Genomic DNA, 18,056 nt, shown 5'->3' with positions numbered 1-18,056 from the left:
ATTACAGTGGTGCAGTGATTGAGATACAGGGCTTATAACCAGAAGGTTGCTGGTTCAAATCCAACACAGAATTTTTTTTTAACTTTTACCTGACTCCTGCACCTTTATCTAATCTTTTAGTGAACAACACGCAAGTGAACAAAGTCAGTAAGAATCACTGTGGTGCAGTGGTTAAGATACAGGGCTTTCAACTGGAAGGTTCCCAGTTCAAATCCAACTTTGACATTTTTCCAACTTTTACCTGACTCTTGCACCTTCAAATCCCACACATACTGATTTGCCATTTCCAGGATTTGATTTCCAGGATTTGAGTCTTGAGTCCCAAGACTCAACACCCAAAAGAGTCTTGAGTCGAACCAATTACTCCCGCGGAGACATCAAATTTCTCTTTTGGGCCTTGAGTCCCAAGACTCAAGGCCCAAAAGAGAAATTTGATGTCTCCGCGGGAGTAATTGGTTCGACTCAAGACCCAAAAGAAGGTGAACTGACTGTAATGATTCAAAATGTCATATATAGAATAGAAACCCCATTCAAACTTTAAAATGTTCATCCTAATATGGACATGTTTGCCTGAAAAGAGATCTTTGAAATGTTTCATTGTTTTAGAATAGTACTCCTTTAAAAGCTAAGAGATTTATAATGGAGGTCGATGGCAGATTTTGGAACCTCAAAAAAACACTTTCACCTAGAAACTCCATTCACAGTTCAAAAATTCCACCTTACTGTGGACATGCATGCTTGAGATTTTTTCTTTGAAATAATGTGTAGTTTTGGAGATATTTAACTTTAAGCGCCCAATGCCTTGTCAATGCGGCAATGGAACATTCATCGAGCTCTGGACTTAGTAGGACTAAGTGTTTCATTCATCGAGCTCTGGACTTAGTACATTTTTTTTTCACCATTGTGTCACTACCGAAACGAAAGTTTGTCACTACCGAAACGAAAGTTAAATCCGAAAAAATCACTAAATGTGGAGGCCAAAATCGTCCACCCAAAAACCTGTTAGGAGTACGTTTCAGGCAATTTAGAGTTGATTGGTAGTACTTTGTAGTGACTTTTTTTTTTGGTCCCTAACATTCATCGAGCTCTGGACTTAGAACATTTTTTTTTTCACCATTGTGTCACTACCGAAACAAACGTTTGTCACTACCGAAACGAAAGTTAAATCCGAAAAAATCACTAAGTGTGGAGGCCAAAATCGTCCCCCCAAAAACCTGTTAGGAGTACGTTTCAGGCAATTTAGAGTTGATTGGTACTTTGTAGTGGAGTAATTATTTTTTCACCATTGTGTCACTACCGAAACGTTTTTGTGTCACTACCGAAACGAAAGTTAAATCCGAAAAAATGACTAAGTGTGGAGGCCAAGATCGTCCCCCCAAAAACCTGTTAGGAGTACGTTTCAGGCAATTTAGAGTTGATTGGTAGTACTTTGTAGTGGAGTAATTTTTTTTCACCATTGTGTCACTACCGAAACGTTTTTGTGTCACTACCGAAACGAAAGTTAAATCCGAAAAAATCACTAAGTGTGGAGGCCAAAATCGTCCCCCCAAAAACCTGTTAGGAGTACGTTTCAGGCAATTTAGAGTTGATTGGTAGTACTTTGTAGTGGAGTAACTTTTTTTTCACCATTGTGTCACTACCGAAACGTTTTTGTGCCACTACCGAAACGAAAGTTAAATCAGAAAAAATCACTAAGTGTGGAGGCCAAAATCGTCCCCCCAAAAACCTGTTAGGAGTACGTTTCAGGCAATTTAGAGTTGATTGGTAGTACTTTGTTTAGCGCAGCGCATAAAGCAGTAGATGAGCAGCAGATGAAGCTCGCAGCAGCTAGCAAAATGCATTGGTTCAGCAACCAAGAAAGACCTAGAGAATATGAAGCCGTATTTATAGGAACCTCTTTGCTCAAGCGTGAGCTGTGATTGGAAAATGAGTGTGTGATGTAATGACCAGCTGGGCTGTGAATGGGGAATAGAAAGCTGATGTTCACATCAGCTGACTGACTGCTGGTTACAGCTTTGGCGTGCACGACTTCCGTGTCCTGCATGAACTAACGCTATGGTTCATAAACCACTGATTTAACGTTTGAGGTACACTGGCATTGAAGATGCAACCGAGAATGTAATATTCAACCCACCTTTTAGAATTTAGATAGAGTGATGATAATGTTCTTCATGAGGTTTGATCCCTGAACCTTTTATTTATAAAACCCTGAATAATACCTCGAGCCACACTAACATGGAAAACTCACGTAAGAATGCAATACTTAACCAACCTCTTCGATTTTAGATTGAGAGTGAAAAATCATATTAAGGCGTTTCAAAGCCTAAACCTTCAGCTTATGAATCCCTGGTATATCTCCTGAGCCACACTGATATGGAAGATGAAACTCTATTTAATGACTATAAGATATGACAATAACGGATTTGTATTTTGATGACATTAAACATCCCTCTGTTTGCTCTCAATGAAAGAGTAAATCTGGGTACAGAGAAAAATGTTCCAACAGATCTGTTTTTTAACAATAACTGTTGTGTTTTCTTGTTTCTTAGTTATATTTCATGGATTTTCATGTTTTGACCTGTGACCTTTCCCTTCAACCTCAAATACTACTTTTTTTTGTTTGTTTGAACTAACCTCACTTTGATTTGATGCCTATTTTAGCTTTCTATTGAGGCATTTGAACCTGTTCTCTTTAATCACGGCAGTTAGATTTCATAGTTGTTTTATTGAGTTGTTTTTTAGTTTTGAACCTAGAACCTTCTGTTTATAAACCCCTGACATTCCTTCTTGTGCCACGCTGGCATGGAAGATGCAAGTGAGAACGAAATACTTAACCTTGTAGAGGTGTTTTTAACACAACATAACATAGTATCTGGCCTTAAGCCATCCGGCCTGGCGGAGACAATAACTTTTACTGGCTGTCAAGCATTCATGCACTCCAGAGTGGAGGAAATCAGCCACCTGCCTGGACATAGAAAATGAACAAGAGCGCTCAAAAACTAAGTGGAGTGCTTCAAGCTCTTCTCATGCCTCCACGCCACAAAAGCTTCTCTCCTCTTCACATTATTTACAAAACCCACATCTGGTCTGTTTTTCATGCCTCATAGTTTGTCACCAGCTCAGTGGGATTTACTGGCTCTTAGCGGCAGTGTGCTACCAAGCGGAGAGAGCAGAGCTATAGGGGAGAGAATAGGCAATCAGAGGCCATTCACGGAGCTCTGTGAATCACGGTCTAAGCCCCAGGGCTGTGCCAGTACAGTAGCATGACAGAGGAAAGCAGCTAAATGGTGTTATGATGAGGGCCCTCCATTAAAGCACAGTCACCACTGACTAAACCTCTACAGAGAAGAGTCACAAGGGCAAGAGGAGAGGATGTGTGGACTCTATGAAGGCTTAAGGAGGTTAGATGAAAATGCAACGGGAGATGTGGTTTTAGAGTAACTTTACATTCCTCTTTCCTCTGTCCTGCTACTGGAAGAGACAGCTGATGAGGTATTGCCAGACAAGGTAACGTAAAAACAACAAGATAATGATACTGTACATTTAAAAAAAAGTCATACTTATGCTTTCAAAAAACCGACAAAACCCACTTTAACCAACTTTGGCGTCAAAATGGACAGTGATTTTAAATTGGATAAATAGAATAATGCTGTTCTTCCAGCTAAAGCGTTTATCTGAGGTCAAGTCCTTTTTATCTTTCACTGATTTTGAAAGGGTTACATAAGCTTTTTATCACAAATCACTTTGACTATTGTATACCCTTAACGTAATGTTGGTCATACCTCCCGTTCAACCTGGCCTGTATCTCACACCTACAATTGGTGCAAAATACTGCCAACTGCCGGCATTATTCACTTTGATTGTGACTTTTGCAAGCATCATTGATCAGCCAATGACTTGATAGTAGGAGTATGACCCGTCTACAGTTAAAAGGACAATCAAGGTGTCACGGTCCACCATAAGGGATTTGGCTGACCATGGGTTTGGCTCCTTTTCATGGCTCTGGAGCTTGAAAGAATCGTAAGTAAGACATCAGTCACAGCTAGAGTTTCTACTTGTTCTTGTTCTTCAAGGGCAGTTCAAGCATTCTTGTGGAAATTTGACTCTCAACAATTAAAAGTTCAAGGGCTCTGATTGGGTAGTTTTGTTATTGTATTTTGCAATTCCACGCCACTGTGCGCTAGCTCCGTCAACATGCGTCTGATCTCCCATACAGATGGTCATGCTCTGATTGCCATCTGCAACTGTGAAACTGAACACAGCTTGTGGTATAGAACCAGGTGATAAGGGTGAAGATGGGGCCAGTTTAGACAAGAGTAACACTGCTAATCCAGATAAGAGAGAGAGAGAGAGAGAGAGAGAGAGAGAGAGAGAGAGAGAGAGAGAGAGGGAGGGAGAGAGAGAGAGAGAGAGAGAGGGGGGGAGGGAAATAGAAAGGGAGAAATGAGGATTCTTACCTGGCTTCTGTATTTCTTGGCATATTTGTAGATCTCTGTCAGGGCCAGGTTTGTGTTGAATTCATTTCTGTATTTCTGTGGGACGGAAAATAGTGCAAATATCAATACCATATATCCTCATAAACGGATGAAGATGAAAACACCAAGACACAGGGCTTGTATATTTAGCCAGCGCATCTCATTCGCTGCTGTTTCCAGCGGCATCGATTTTAAATCGATATAATACCTTTATCTCTCCCACTCACCCGAGACTCCTCAGCCAGATGAGCGTTCATCTCTTGTTCGCTGAGTGGCGCCATCTCCTGGATCTGCTGGTAGTAGCATTGCACCCTCTTCTTGTACTCGGGGATCTCCTTGGCATACAGTAGCTTGTTGGTGGGAGAGTCCTAAGACAAACAAACATTATGTTGTTTATCATGATGAAAACCACCACTCAATGATCTGGAAAAGTTAGGCGACTTTGACCCTGGGGTCTGAATTCAAAGTAAAATACTTCATTGCTCATTGGACATCTAATACTTCTCACTTTGATTGTGACTTTTGCATGCATCATTTATCACTGTGCCAATGAGTTGATGGTAGGATTATGACGAATCTGTAGTTCAAAAGACAATCAAGGTGTCAAGTTTAATGTCCTACTTGGGATCTAAACCCGGGTCTCCCCATGGGAGACACAACATCTACCGTTCGACGCAGCAGGCATCCCTGCTTGGCCAAGGAGATGTTGCGGTTGTGAGCTTACTTATCTACCACTAGGGTGTCCTAGTGGTAGGGCCTACATGTCTCAATGGAAGTAGGAAGACGACCTCCAACCACAACTAACTATGTGTTACTTATATTATATTAACATACTACCATACCAATTGGATGTTTTTTTTATTTTTTATCTCAACTCAACTCAACTTTGCTCAAAACTGTCACATGACAGGTTTACAGGCGGGGGGGGGGGGGAGAAATTCAATGTCGTACAAGCTCCCATCATTTGTAGTTTCAAGAAAGGAGGAACAGGTGCATGATATACATTATGTACAGAAGGTGCGCAGTTAAAATAGAAATGGAATGAGGCAGTTAAAAATTGCAGAAGATACACCAAATATGTACGTACATAAGGTGCATGTTTTAAATAAAATATCAATAAAATGGGATAGTTAAAATAGCAATCTGATATAACAAACATACATGTACAGTATAATAAGTACCCGTGCAGCAGCAGGAGGGTGCACCTTCAATCATACGTTTATATATTTTCTACGTCATACAGTACACAGTAAAATTCTCAGTGTTCATCTAACGCAGAGTGCAATTTTCTTTCCAAATGGACCCTCTGAGCACTCTCTGAACCAAATACTGTAGGCCCGTAAGGGTCCATTTGGTTACAATTGTGCACTCTCTGAGTTAAATTAACATAGGAATTTACCGTGCACGTACCAGGCCCAGACTCAGATATTCGACATGGATGTTATTTCTTCGACGAGGCGTTCAGAACCACCCCGAAGCGAACACAATGGAGGGAGGGGATCACGCACGGCTTCCTCGCTTCACAATAGGAAACTTAAATAGGCCCTCCTAACCACACAGTGTGAGAGAACATTCCAGTCAAAACAATAGGCCTGCATACCTCCACTGGTCTCCTGAGTCACTTCAAGCTCTCACACTGCTGCTGCTTAGTCAAGCACAAAGCAACGTTGTGTGGGGCTGAGAGGTTGCGGCCATGGATTTCGTTGCCGTCCGGCAGAAACCTTGTATCTCCATATTTCAACGTTGTTGTTTTTTTTTTGTAAATAAATGCCCTACTTCATCATTCAACAGTGTCACACAAAAGTAGAGAAAAACAGCAGATCTGCATGCTCACATGTCATGGAGCGACATGTAGTGAGCTTGTAGATCAGCTATTTTCACTATTTTACTTTTTTAATAATAAAAAGGAACATGTTTTGGATATAGAAGGTTTCCACCCAACAGTGACGATTTAGGTTTTAGTTGTGTATGGACATGTGCCCCCACGTGTGTGTGTGTGTGTGTGTGTGTGTGTGTGTGTGTGTGTGTGTGTGTGTGTGTGTGTGTGTGTGTGTGTGTGTGTGTGTGTGTGTGTGTGTGTGTGTGTGTGTGTGTGTGTGTGTGTGTGTGTGTGAGTGTGCGCGCATGCGTGTTGTGTGAGATAGAGAGGCAGAGAGTGGGCGAGAAAGTAGGACACGTACTGTAGAGCGGGAGGGTAAAATAGATGGGCAGCCTCAGCTTTAAGCATCAGTGGATGTGCTTACAGCGCACCTTCATATTTCAATGTGTCATGAGTTATTTGTGTCACCATCGCATGTTCGCATGTGTGTTTGAGTTTGTATGTTTTGCATGTGTGTGTGTGTGTGTGTGTGTGTGTGTGTGTGTGTGTGTGTGTGTGTGTGTGTGTGTGTGTGTGTGTGTGTGTGTGTGCGCGTGCGTGCGTGCGTGCGTGCGTGCGTAATTGTGTGTGTGTGTGTGTGTGTGACAGAGAGAGAAAGCGTGTGTGCACACATGTTTGTATGTTTGCCCGTACACCGTTGATAGAAAAAGTCATTTTGCACACCTACTTATACACAGGTGCGTTGGAGAGTAAAGCCGACATGACAAAAGAGACTTCACTTACAAAAATGTTTATGCAATACAGAACAACGTTTCAGTCCAAACCGAAACGTTCTGTATTTAATTAAAAAAATGTTTAAAGGACAACTTTAGTTTTTTACAACCAAGGTTTATATTTTAGCTTGTAATTAAAGTAAATAAAAGATGAGTGTTATTTTTTTTTCATTTACTGCTTTCTACAGTTTTGGTAATTTTTGCGATATTTTTTACAGTGGGCGGGGGCATTCTGTCCGGTGGCTAAATATGCCTTTTTTACACAATAAAAAAGGTCCTGTGGTCTTTGATGGCCAGATGTGAGTTATTGGGGGCTAGAAGAGCTACTGTAAATAATAATAAAGAAAACGACAGGTTATTGTGTAAAAAAAGACATATTTAGCCACCGGACAGAATGCCCCCGCCCACTGTAAAAAAGATTGCGAAAATTGCTAAAACTATAGAAAGCAGTACATTTAAAAAATCTAACACTCATATTTTATTTACTTTAATTACAATCTAAAACATAAACCTTGGTTGTAAAAAACTAAAGTTGTCCTTTAAGTGAAGCCAGTGTGCAGGAAGAAGCCTCTGCTCAGTGATTGTGGGTGCGTCTCTCCAACCCTCTGCATAGAAAAGACATTGATGAGTGGCATTCATCTCTATATAACTATTTTCTGCTTGAGGCATTCCATTTGTAGACTCTCAGAGTTACAAATGTATAAATGAACACTGAGGATATTTCCTGTATGTTTTGTGTTGCTGGGGAGCCTGCAGCTCCAGTCCCTGTCACTTCTCCTGATAGGGAACCCTCTCTTCCTGTCCGCAAGGTCACTTCCTGCGGTTAGTCCATCTGCCTTGTAACCCCCCGTGACCCCAGGACGCTGCATGTGTGTGCGTGGAGCCGGCCAGATAAGAAGGTTTCCGTGGAAACAGCAGTTTCCCACCTCTCTCCCGCCCCTGCCGAGCTCTGGCTAATCCAGACCCCATACTCTGCGCTGTCCTGACCTGGTGCTGGGACTGTCACCAAACTGCCAGAAATGTGCACACAACTCTCACAAACACACAACTCACAGCTCACACGCACGCACGCACACACTCACACACATGCAGTTTGTATTACTATACTTGTGAGGATATCAAAAGCGATTTTATGAATGCCATTTTTAACTCTGTCACCACGTGAAACCGGCCTGCAGCAAAGTATAAATCAGGCATAAGTGCAACCTCTAAAACTTCTAAATGCCTAATCCCAACCGCAATCTTTTCCTAATTGTAAGCCTACAGTACAAATCAAAAAATCACACGTAAATCACACATAAAACAACATTTCCGTTGTGAGGACCAGGAAAATTGTCTTCACAATGTCTATTTCTCAAATTGTACTTGTAGGGGCATTAAGGCCCTCACAAGTAAGTACACACACATACACACACACACGCACGCACGCACGCACACAAGTACACTTTGCTATTACTAATGCAAGTAGGTTCACTAAGCATTAATATTGTATCATGTCATACAGTTATACAGTTATACACATTAACACCTGGGAACTGCCCTTTAAAACCACAGTTTTTTTTCTTTTTTTGAGTTGCCAATTATTCTTTTCTCGTTATTTTTAGTGGTTATACCAAATCCCAAATTCCCCACACACTTCTTGGCAGCCTTGTCACTGCTGCCCCTACTGGCTCTCATCCTGCCAGTGAGGAGCCCCCACTGGGAGGGCGTAGCGCCTCCACCCTACTCCTCACCGCTAAACACCCCTCACTGACAGGCACTGCAGTCGCTGGTACAGCTACAAAGATCACCCTCCCCTCCCCTCCTGGCTTCCCTCCCACGAACATGGCCAACTGCTCTTGTATGGATGCTTGGCCAAGCCAGAGGCACCGCAGAGTATTCAAACTCCTAGCTCCCATAGTGTTGGACAGGAACTTTACCTCTGCACCACCAAAACTACAATCTTAGTTCAAAGCAATTGTTTTATGAACGGAGGAGTGCTTTGGATATCATGTCCAGAGCACTACACATGCAGTGAGTAAGACACAAGAAAAAAGAGGTGGCTCCCCAACCCTCTGCAGGAGGAAAGACATTGATCAATGGTGTTCATCTCTATATAATAAGTTTCTGGTTGAGGAGCCCAGAGTGGTCAGCCCCCCCAAAAAAAACGCTGGACGCCGAGAGCACTGAAGCACAATGTTTCGGCTGCTGAAAAGAAGAAAAGCGCTCCGGTGCGTCTTTACCATAGACATGCATGGCAGAAAGGCGCTGGCAGCTCAAAATATATTGTTGGTCACTGAGCAGCTCCACTGGAGCAGTAGGGATCAGTGTCTTTCTCAAAGGCACTTCAACAGTGGGTACTGAGGGAGGGGTGAGTGTTGCTCATTCACCACATAGATGTTTTCCTGCCAGTCAGGGTGATCGAACCAGGAGCCTTCCGGCCACAAGCATACTCCTCTGACCTTTAGGCCACCACTGTCCCCAATTATCCACAATCCAGTCTCTTTTACCATGAGTTACGGTCCTGGCCACATTGAAGAACCTGCCCACACGATGTCCTACAGCACAGTACCGTGCACACAAGCAAAAGCATTGTTCATAATCACTCGGAGCAAAGTACAGGAAACGCATCTGGAAGTTTTGTGATGTTTTTGTTTTTGTTCTTTTCTCATTACTGCTGTCTTTACTGTATGACAGGACAGCGGAGTGACACAGGAATGCTAGGGCAGAGGTCACGCAGCCCATATGCTGAGATGGAGTCTTTTATTTTATTCTCATTTTATTGTGAGGAAACTTGAGGAAGTGGAGGAAGCTTGAAGTACAATCATTTCACTGTCTATAATGCTGCTACCAGCTGTATTTTATGTACATGTGACCAGGGTTAGGTTGTCCATGGATCTGCTTTTGATATCCCCCTCTCTGGTCATTCATCTTTATGGCCGGTGGGGATATGTTTTATCCTCGTTTCTGGTCAGACTTTAATTAAATACATGCATTTCCTTCAGGGAAATGTAGACTGTCTTTTACAATTATGTTTGATAATACCACAACTTAGCAATTTTATTTCAAATATATGTTAATACATGGTGTCATGTCATGCGACTCCGTTTCGTTTGTCCTTCTCTTTTCTCTATACTTATGAATTTTTTTTGAAACATCAAAACCATGGACTGAGCCTGTAAACTTGTGATACGACGAAGTTGCCTGCAATGTTGCCACGGCTGTATTGCAAACGCATGGGACAAAAACCTTGAAGTCATGCATACAGTATGCATGCATATCATCGCTGTCGGGCAGAAACCTTGTATCTGCATATTTCATCTTTTTATGTTTTTTCATAAATTAATGCCTGATTTGATCGCAAATCGTGTGTCGCACAAAATAGCGAAACCCAAGACAATCTTCTCCTGCAGTATAATGACATGCAGTATAATGATGACATGCAGTATAATGATGACATGCAGTATAATGACATGCCCAAAGTGTGTCTGTGGGTTTTATAAATATTTAACCATGAAAAGTATTAACAAGAGCTTGTGACTAAATAATAGCTACACTGGTTTCCTCCTGACAATGACGATATGTCATTGTGTCATTGTGATATGACCATGATACTGTCATGATACTGACCATGATACTACTGACCATGATACTGACATGATACTGACATTATACTGACATTACACTGATCATGATACTGACATTATACTGACATTACACTGATCATGATACTGACATTATACTGATATTACACCGATCATGATACTGACATTATACTCAATATACTGACATTATACTGACATTACACTGATCATGATACTGACATTATACTGACATTACACTGATCATGACACTGTCATTATACTGACCATGATACTGACAATCATACTGACCATGATACTGACCATCATACTGACCATGATACTAACATGATACTAACATGACACTGACCATGATACTGACCATCATACTGACCATCATACTGACTGACCATGATACTAACATGATACTAACATGATACTGACCATGATACTGACATTATACTGACCATGATACTGACCATGATACTAACATGACACTGACCATGATACTGACATTATACTGACCATGATACTGACCATGATACTGACCATCATACTGACATTATACTGACCATGATACTGACCATGATACTAACATGACACTGACCATGACACTGACATTATACTGACCATGATACTGACCATGATACTGACCATCATACTGACCATGATACTAACATGATACTGACCATGATACTGCCCTTGTGGATAATTATGAACGTAAAGTATACTACGTTAGTTCCATTGATCTAAGCCGGAACACAATTGATTGATTGATCATTAAAATAATAAACATATTTCAAAAAAACATACGGCCGATAGGCTGCCAGGTTAAGTGGTCAGATGGGTGGGCTGCGAATGCTTTCGAGATTCTCAAGTGGGCCCCGATCCAGAAAAGGTTGGGAACCACTGGTCTAGCCGGTTTTGTGGTGATGAACATTTGAGTTTGTCAGTGAAAGGAGAGCACTATTTGATGAGCCCTGGGCTTCCTCCAGGGAGGAAGTCAGTCAGAGAGAGACAGGAAGCGCAGTGTCTGTGGGGTCACAGTGTCTGAGGGATGAGACGGATTTGTGAAGAGTGAGGACACTGACATGCAATTACACACACACGCCGGCGCGCGCACGCAAATAGAGAGACACAATCAGACACACACACAGTCAAATGAACATTGTCCAGACGGTCAGACACACAAGCACACCCGCATGCGCGCGCGCACACACACACACACACACACACACACACACACACACACACACACGCAGATATACACATGCACAGACATACACACATACGCACACACACACACACACACACACACACACACACACACACACACACACACACACACACACACACACACACACACACACACACACACACACACACACACACACACACACACACACACACACACACACACACACACACAGCACTTTGAAGAAGAGATCCCTGTAGCTCCTGACCTTGGATCAGCCGACTGGGGTGAAATAACATGAGGAGAGGTAGACAGGGCTGACAGGCTGAGTTCTTGGGGATGAGGGTTCACATGGGACTCAGGAGACAGATGGGGAGGGGGGGAAGCTAGGAGAGACTTATAAAACCACATGCATGCAGTGTCACTAAATCTAGAGCTTTATTGTTATAGTATGTAGAGATTTATGACTTTGAACTATGGACACTCTCGTTTGTCTGACTGACTGTCTATCCATCTATACAGTGGACATACACTATATATCTATATGTATACTGTATAAACACAGTATTATATATAGCCTCTTTGCAGGGGAATGTGTGCATGCTTGCCTTCTTACTTGTGGATTTACGTTGCGTGTGCGTGTGCGTGTGTGTGTGTGTGTGTGTGTGTGTGTGTGTGTGTGTGTGTGTGTGTGTGTGTGTGTGTGTGTGTGTATGCGTGCATGTGTGCGTGTGTGTGTGTGTGTGTGTGTGTGTGTGTGTGTGTGTGTGTGTGTGTGTGTGTGCGTGTGTGTGTGCGTGCTCGTGTGCATCTCACCTTGCCCAGTTGCAAGTCCGAGACGGAGCAGGCGTCTATGAAGGCCTGGGCGATGACAGACAGACAGGCGTCCATGTGGTCCGTCTTGTCGATGTCAAACACAAACTGAGGATTCTTCAGAATGTTCACCCAGAAACGCAGAGGTAAACTGCAAAAGAAAGGGCCGGATGTAAGGTGACAGCCAGTGAACCCACTTTAACCACTCAATCCACTTTACGTTCACGAAGATATACTTTAAAATATCTTTAATATATCTTCTAATATCTTTAGAATTTCCCTTTCCGCTAACTCGCAAAGTAGCAAGCTGTATACTAATTTGATTTGCAGTAGACAAAGACGAAACGGAAGTGCGGGGGCATTTTAGGCGGAAGCATTTGGACATTGTGTGAGCCGACAGCGGCCATACAACAAAGTGCACAGGGCTTCAGTGGTAAAGTCAGTCCCGGACATAAGCTCTATGCACAGCAGCCATATTGGAAAGAAATTGGTCCAAATGGCCCCTTACAGGTGTGTGTACAAAATGTGTACACTCTTAGTTATGGGGGTCCTTGAAATTAAAAGGTTTGAGAACTGTGCTACACTAAATGAAACAGAGCCTTAATTAGTATAATTGGTGAGACCTGCGAAGGAAGTAAGGAAGAGGCCCAATTTCTTTCCAATATGGCTGCTGTGCATAGAGCCTATTCTCACTTGCCAGATAGTCTTGTGTAAATCTCAGCATGTCTGGCTAGTGGCTACGCAAGACTTACTTGCCAGACTTTTGTTGCTACACTATAGCGTCTGCCTCTCACCTGTTGGTCTTCCAGATGTGCAGCGTGTCTGGGTCCGAGATCCCCCGTTTGGCAGCCTGCTCCTCCAAGAAGTCAAAGAAGTACTTGACCGCAAACGGGGGGCGGTCAGGAGGGATGCTGAGGATGGCTTGGAACAAGTCATCCAGGAACTTCTGCAACGTTCCCTGTGAAGGAACAACATCGACGGGATTGAAGCAACGGAAGCCGACACGGAAACAACAAGCAACTGTAAGGTAAGTGCTGTGAAAACGTAGGAGGTTGGGTGATAGTGTGGCAGAATGGGATGAAATTCGAACCACTTTAAACCTGGCGTCCCTATTTTGAGCTTGTCATCATGGCCGACAAATAGTGAAATAGCATATCTGCAAGCTCACATCGCGACATGTTGTGACCTTGTAGATCTGCTATAGAGTAGGGCTTAACCACATGAAGCCTAGCATCCCTATTCTGAGCATGTAATAATAGATGAACATTGATGAAAATAGTAGCTACACGTTGTGAGCTTGTAGATCAGCTACCTTCGGTGAAGCGATTTGGTGTGGAGGGGGAAATATAAGAGGCTCCAAATATAGACCCCTGGGGGACCGCCGTTAAAAAAAGGTAGGTTGTGAAGTGATTAACTCTAACTGTAATATTTCTGATAGCTAATGTCTACTATGCACAGTAACATCCCCAGTGTGCAATTAAGTGAAGTCTTAGTTAAAAACCCATTAAAACCGGGAAAGAATCTTTGTCATTTTAGAGTAGTGTTGGCTATTCAAATAATAGCACATATACAAGCTCACAGCGTGTCACTTAGTGCCATGCTGCGAGCTTGTACATCTGCTATTTTTGAACATTTTAGAAATATCTTGTGTGATAAGTGAGAACTACTGATTTAAAAGGCATTTACTGCTAAATGCTAGTAAGGCATACTACTGATTGTCGAATCGGCCTTAATGGGTTAAAATGAACACTGGATCCAAATGGACCCAAATGGCCCTTAAGTGTGTGGTACCCATTGGGGGTGTGACTGGGGCGTGAGTGTGTGTTCACCTTGGTGGACAGTAGGCGTGTCAGGTAGATCTCAGGCAGCACCTTCTTGCGGTGGCTCGTCCGGTGTGAGCGCTTGTGTTCCGACAGCTCGTCATTAGGCAGCACCTGTGACACCAGAGGCCAGAGCACAGCACACGGTATCGATCAATACACCGCCTCACCAGGAGCTAAATGAATGCCTTTGTGTCTCTATAGCGTCTGCTTTGTCGATTTGGAGAATGGAGTCTCGTGGCGCTTGCATCAGACATGTGATCCAAGAGACCAAGTCAGGGTTTTTTTTTGTTTTTGTTCTGAATAACATATGGAATTTAGGGAAGTGCTGGGATTTGGAAAGGGGAAATTCGTTTTTTTTTTGCCGTACATCATGTGTATCATGTGTCTGTCATGCTCATGCGTGTCTAAATAGTGGTTTGACAGAAAGATAGAAAGAAAGAAAGAAAGAAAGAAAGACAGAAAGAAAGAAAGAAGGAAAGACAGAAAGAAAGAGAATGAAAGAATGAGAGACAGAGCAAGAGAGCAAGAGAGCAAGAAAAAATATTGAAAGAAACAAAGAAAGCAAGAATAAAAGAAAGGAAAAAATATTCCTCCTATTCCTTAAAAAAGAACGGCACGAAGAGAAACGTGTTCCAGTGGAACTCATTATTCTAAAGTCAAAGGGCCCATATCTCGGGTTGACTTTTATAAAAGAGCTTAAGCGGCATTAGCGCTGTCATGTCCCCTCAGCAGCTTTCCTGATTCACCTCTGCTCACCCCCATTCCCTCCGTCGTCCCGGGCGAGCTCCAAAACGACTGACACCGGGCGCATGCAGGGGAGAAACCTGCCGCAATAATAACTTCCAGGCCCCGGCACCGCCCATGACAACATGAGTGTTCTGATTGTCTGTGAGGAAGTGTGTAACACTAAAAGAAACTCACCAAATGAACATACTTCTCCGTGTCCAGGTCTTTGGCTAAAAGAGAGAGGGAGACAGAGAGAACAACATACATCATGAAACAATGAGCAATCAGTGGAGGTGGAGGTGAGAGAGAATTGAGACGAGACAGGAGGACAGAGAGAGAGGAGAGGAGGCGGAGGAGGAGGAGGGGGGGCGGCCGTGTGACAGATAGAGGAGAGAAAAGAAAATAGGCAGACTGAAGGGGAGGGAGAGGGAGATAGTGTGCATGCGAGAGAGAAAGTGATTAAGGTGGATGGGGGGGGCGGGGGTGGAGGGGCCGTCTGCTGGAATGAAAGAGAAAGATTACGAGTGAAAGGCGAGGAGAAAAGTAAGGGGGGGAGATTAGGGAGAGACAGAAACACTATGAGACTATGATTGGCTCTGGAGCCAACGTAATGAGAGAGTAATGCCTGGGTATCGTTAGGGGAGAGGGTTAAAACCTCGCTGGCTTTCTAAACATAAACATAAACACAGAAACACACACCCTTCATCCATACGTACATTTGCATGCAGGCCTAAATATGCATATTCTTTCTTTTTAACATTATTTTTTTCATGTTTGTGGAATTTTGAAGCCTTTATTTGACAATTGAGAGAGACAGGAAATACGGGGAGAGATTATGGGGATGACATACAGCAGTGGTTCTCAAAGTGAGGTCCTTGGGGGGGGTTTCCAGGGGGTCCCCAGAAAAACTCTCAATAAAGCATCACAATAATTTCGAACCACTTTAACCACATTTTATGCTTTGGCCATTAAAAAATAGCAGATCTACAAGCTCACGCGCTGTGAGCTTGTAGATCTGCTATTTTTTGAAAATCTTATATTATCATTATCATTACTATAATTTTCACAACGTCTTTCGATTCAATTTGGGGGTTCTTGACATGAAAAAGTTTGAGAACCACTGAGATAGAGCAAATGTTCTGGCCACCCAGGAATCAAACCAGGGACTCGCTGATCAGGATATTTTGTGCCCCAATATAGTATGTACTGTATATTCCCCGGCTTACACATAAAAACCCAGTCTTTACACTTACACACAGACCTAATACACACACAAACACAAACAGAGCACCAGCCAGACCCAAACTCTCATTACGGGCTTGGCTGTGCCAGTGATGCTGGCATCCCAGCAGGCCTCTGTCCAGACCCTCTCCACTGATCACAGGCGGACAGGAAGGTGTTTTATATTAACTTGGGAAGCACTGCGGCCCCATTAGGCCTGCCGGCTGCTTTGAGCTCACGGCCAGGTTTAACCCAGGTTGGCCGGGTTCTTGGCCCGGTATGAATGAGAGCGAGAGTTGTTGATGGACAGGACCTGACTAGAACTGAGCTCTGGTCTGGTACTGATTACACGAGGCAAGACCCCTGACAGAAATGGATAAAGCCATTAAGGGCCGTACACTGCAAAATCCTCCGTGTGTTCATTTAACTGAGAGTGTACAAATGGAGCCAAATGGACCCGTCACTCCATTTGGCCCGTAAAATATTTCACCCACTTTTTTACACCTGTAAAGTTGAAGTTGAAGTTGAAGGTTGAGCGTGTAGAAATTTTGCCAAATGGACCATTAACTCTTAAGCCCAGTCCACACTAATGATTCTTCCAACCAGTTGCAGCGGTCTGAATTGATCCGTTGCAGGTTGGTGCAGTTTTGAGATACTGTTGCAAATGGTTGCAAGTGGTTGCACTTGCAACTTGTTGCATTGCCGAATCATTGGTGTGGACTGGGCTTTAGTTTCCATTTGTACACTCTCAGAGTTATGGGCCAGGGCTTTGCCTCCAAGGTAGGTCACCTGACCGAACACTTGCCTTTTTTTTATCAAAAGAAACTTGCATTGCATTCTTCAATGGAGCAGCACTTCCTTCTCATAAACTATATACTTTTCAGTTCTCAAGCAACATGGCCCATTCTATAGTCGTGAGTGATGTGTTTTTTCCCCCAAGTATACACTAGTAACACTACCCTCCCCTACAGATTTAAATTAACTCTCAGGATTTTACTGTATTCCATTCCATTCTCTTCTGTTGTGTGTGATTTTCAGGCTGCTCAGTGGGTCAACTGGTGTCTTATATTTCCCCATAAGTTGACATTTGTTAACGGAATACATCTTCAACATTGAAATATGCCATAAAGAATGGGGCTGCGGTAGCGCACATGGGAGCGCACTAGATGTGTTGTGACTGATTAAGTGTGAGTGTGTTTATGCGTCTACGTCGTGTTGAGGCCATCCGAGTGCGTGTGCGTCTGTGGTTACACGTGTGTGTTTGTATGACCGTATCACGTTCACAAGATGGAGTGTGCTATGTGCGGTTTCCTGTGATCGAGGGAGTGTGTGTGTTTATCTAAGTGTATTTAAGTGTGGGTGACATGGTGACAGCGTGTGTGTGTGTGTGTGTGTGTGTGTGTGTGTGTGTGTGTGTGTGTGTGTGTGTGTGTGTGTGTGTGTGTGTGTGTGTGTGTGTGTGTGTGTGTGTGTGTGTGTGTGTGTGTCGTACCTCTCCCCAGGGTATTCTCTCGCTTGTCTTTCATGCTCATGGCAAATGACGCGCCCTCTGGGATCTGGAGGGTGGAGAGAGACAGTGTGTGAGAGAGAGAGAGAGAAAGAGAGAGAGAATGAGAGAGAGAGGACAGGGGTCATGGGGTCAGGGGTGAGC

General features: G+C 43.3%; 1 protein-coding gene across 1 annotated transcript in view; it reads right to left on the bottom strand.

The window, feature by feature from the left end:
- plxnd1 (plexin D1) overlaps nucleotides 1-18,056 on the bottom strand; it is a 115,366-nt gene that overhangs the window by 11,696 nt on the left and 85,614 nt on the right. The window contains exons 29-35 of the mRNA XM_084069745.1: nucleotides 17,898-17,961; nucleotides 15,380-15,414; nucleotides 14,465-14,569; nucleotides 13,430-13,593; nucleotides 12,639-12,786; nucleotides 4,703-4,843; nucleotides 4,458-4,532 (exon numbers count right to left, since the gene is read on the bottom strand). Coding sequence (XP_083925871.1) covers nucleotides 4,458-4,532; nucleotides 4,703-4,843; nucleotides 12,639-12,786; nucleotides 13,430-13,593; nucleotides 14,465-14,569; nucleotides 15,380-15,414; nucleotides 17,898-17,961 — 732 coding nt within the window. The remainder of the gene's footprint in view (nucleotides 1-4,457; nucleotides 4,533-4,702; nucleotides 4,844-12,638; nucleotides 12,787-13,429; nucleotides 13,594-14,464; nucleotides 14,570-15,379; nucleotides 15,415-17,897; nucleotides 17,962-18,056) is intronic.

The sequence above is a fragment of the Gymnoscopelus microlampas genome (assembly GCF_963454915.1).
Source record: "Gymnoscopelus microlampas genome assembly, chromosome: 10".
NCBI lineage: Eukaryota > Metazoa > Chordata > Actinopteri > Myctophiformes > Myctophidae > Gymnoscopelus > Gymnoscopelus microlampas.
Note: the sequence above shows the minus strand (reverse complement) of the source record. Positions and strands in the feature narration are given on the sequence as shown.